The following is a 685-nucleotide window of genomic DNA, read 5'->3' on the forward strand; positions in this document are numbered from 1 at the left end:
GCAACTTGTCTTGGCGTAACGTTGGCATTTGTGATAGATACACTCTTTGACAATTTTTTTTAGTGAAACATAACAACAGTTGAATTTTAAATAAATAATTATCTCACACCATTTAGTTTTCATACAATAATAAATTATAGTATGAATTATGCTGTATGAAATGTCATATCTGTGTGTAAACAGTTAAGCAAAATATAAAACATTCAAAAGCTGTAGTTTAGAATGCTGCTGTTACGTTTCCAATTTAAACTCGTACCTAGATATAGTTTAATAAAATGGTTCATGCAAGCGTGGTCCTCAAAAGAATCAAATTGGGTCACAGTCAAAACAAACAATGGCCACAAATTGTTGCATCTGGCGCAAGTAAGTAGATAATAAAATACTTTTTTAACATATTAAAAAATGATTAATTAATAATTAATCTGAATTGTCACCCACTACAAAGACAAGGGCGGTAAACTTCCCGACACTCAGGTAAGAAGGTATTTTAGCATCCTCCGTGTGGAAAATCCTTTCCTAACAAGGAAGAAATGTAAATTCTTACCCTGGACGAAATGGACAGGAATATGTTGTAGGAAATGGCAACACAAACGGTTCACTCAATAATAACAATCTCCTGGTTGGCATTACACATGCCGCTAGTCAACTATTCAAAGGTAGTGGCGGAGTTTTCAATGGAAGTGCC

The 685-nt window shown here is 34.0% G+C and overlaps 1 protein-coding gene across 1 annotated transcript in view; it reads left to right on the forward strand.

The window, feature by feature from the left end:
• The first annotated feature begins 201 nt into the window (after window positions 1-201).
• Window positions 202-685, forward strand: part of LOC108734564 (facilitated trehalose transporter Tret1-like) — a 3410-nt gene continuing 2926 nt past the window's right edge. Inside the window, exon 1 of the mRNA XM_018466183.2 lies at window positions 202-363. Coding sequence (XP_018321685.2) covers window positions 276-363 — 88 coding nt within the window. The 5' untranslated portion in view covers window positions 202-275. The remainder of the gene's footprint in view (window positions 364-685) is intronic.

The sequence above is a fragment of the Agrilus planipennis genome, unplaced genomic scaffold (genome assembly GCF_000699045.2).
Source record: "Agrilus planipennis isolate EAB-ADULT unplaced genomic scaffold, Apla_2.0 scaffold1, whole genome shotgun sequence".
In the NCBI taxonomy this organism is placed as follows: domain Eukaryota; kingdom Metazoa; phylum Arthropoda; class Insecta; order Coleoptera; family Buprestidae; genus Agrilus; species Agrilus planipennis.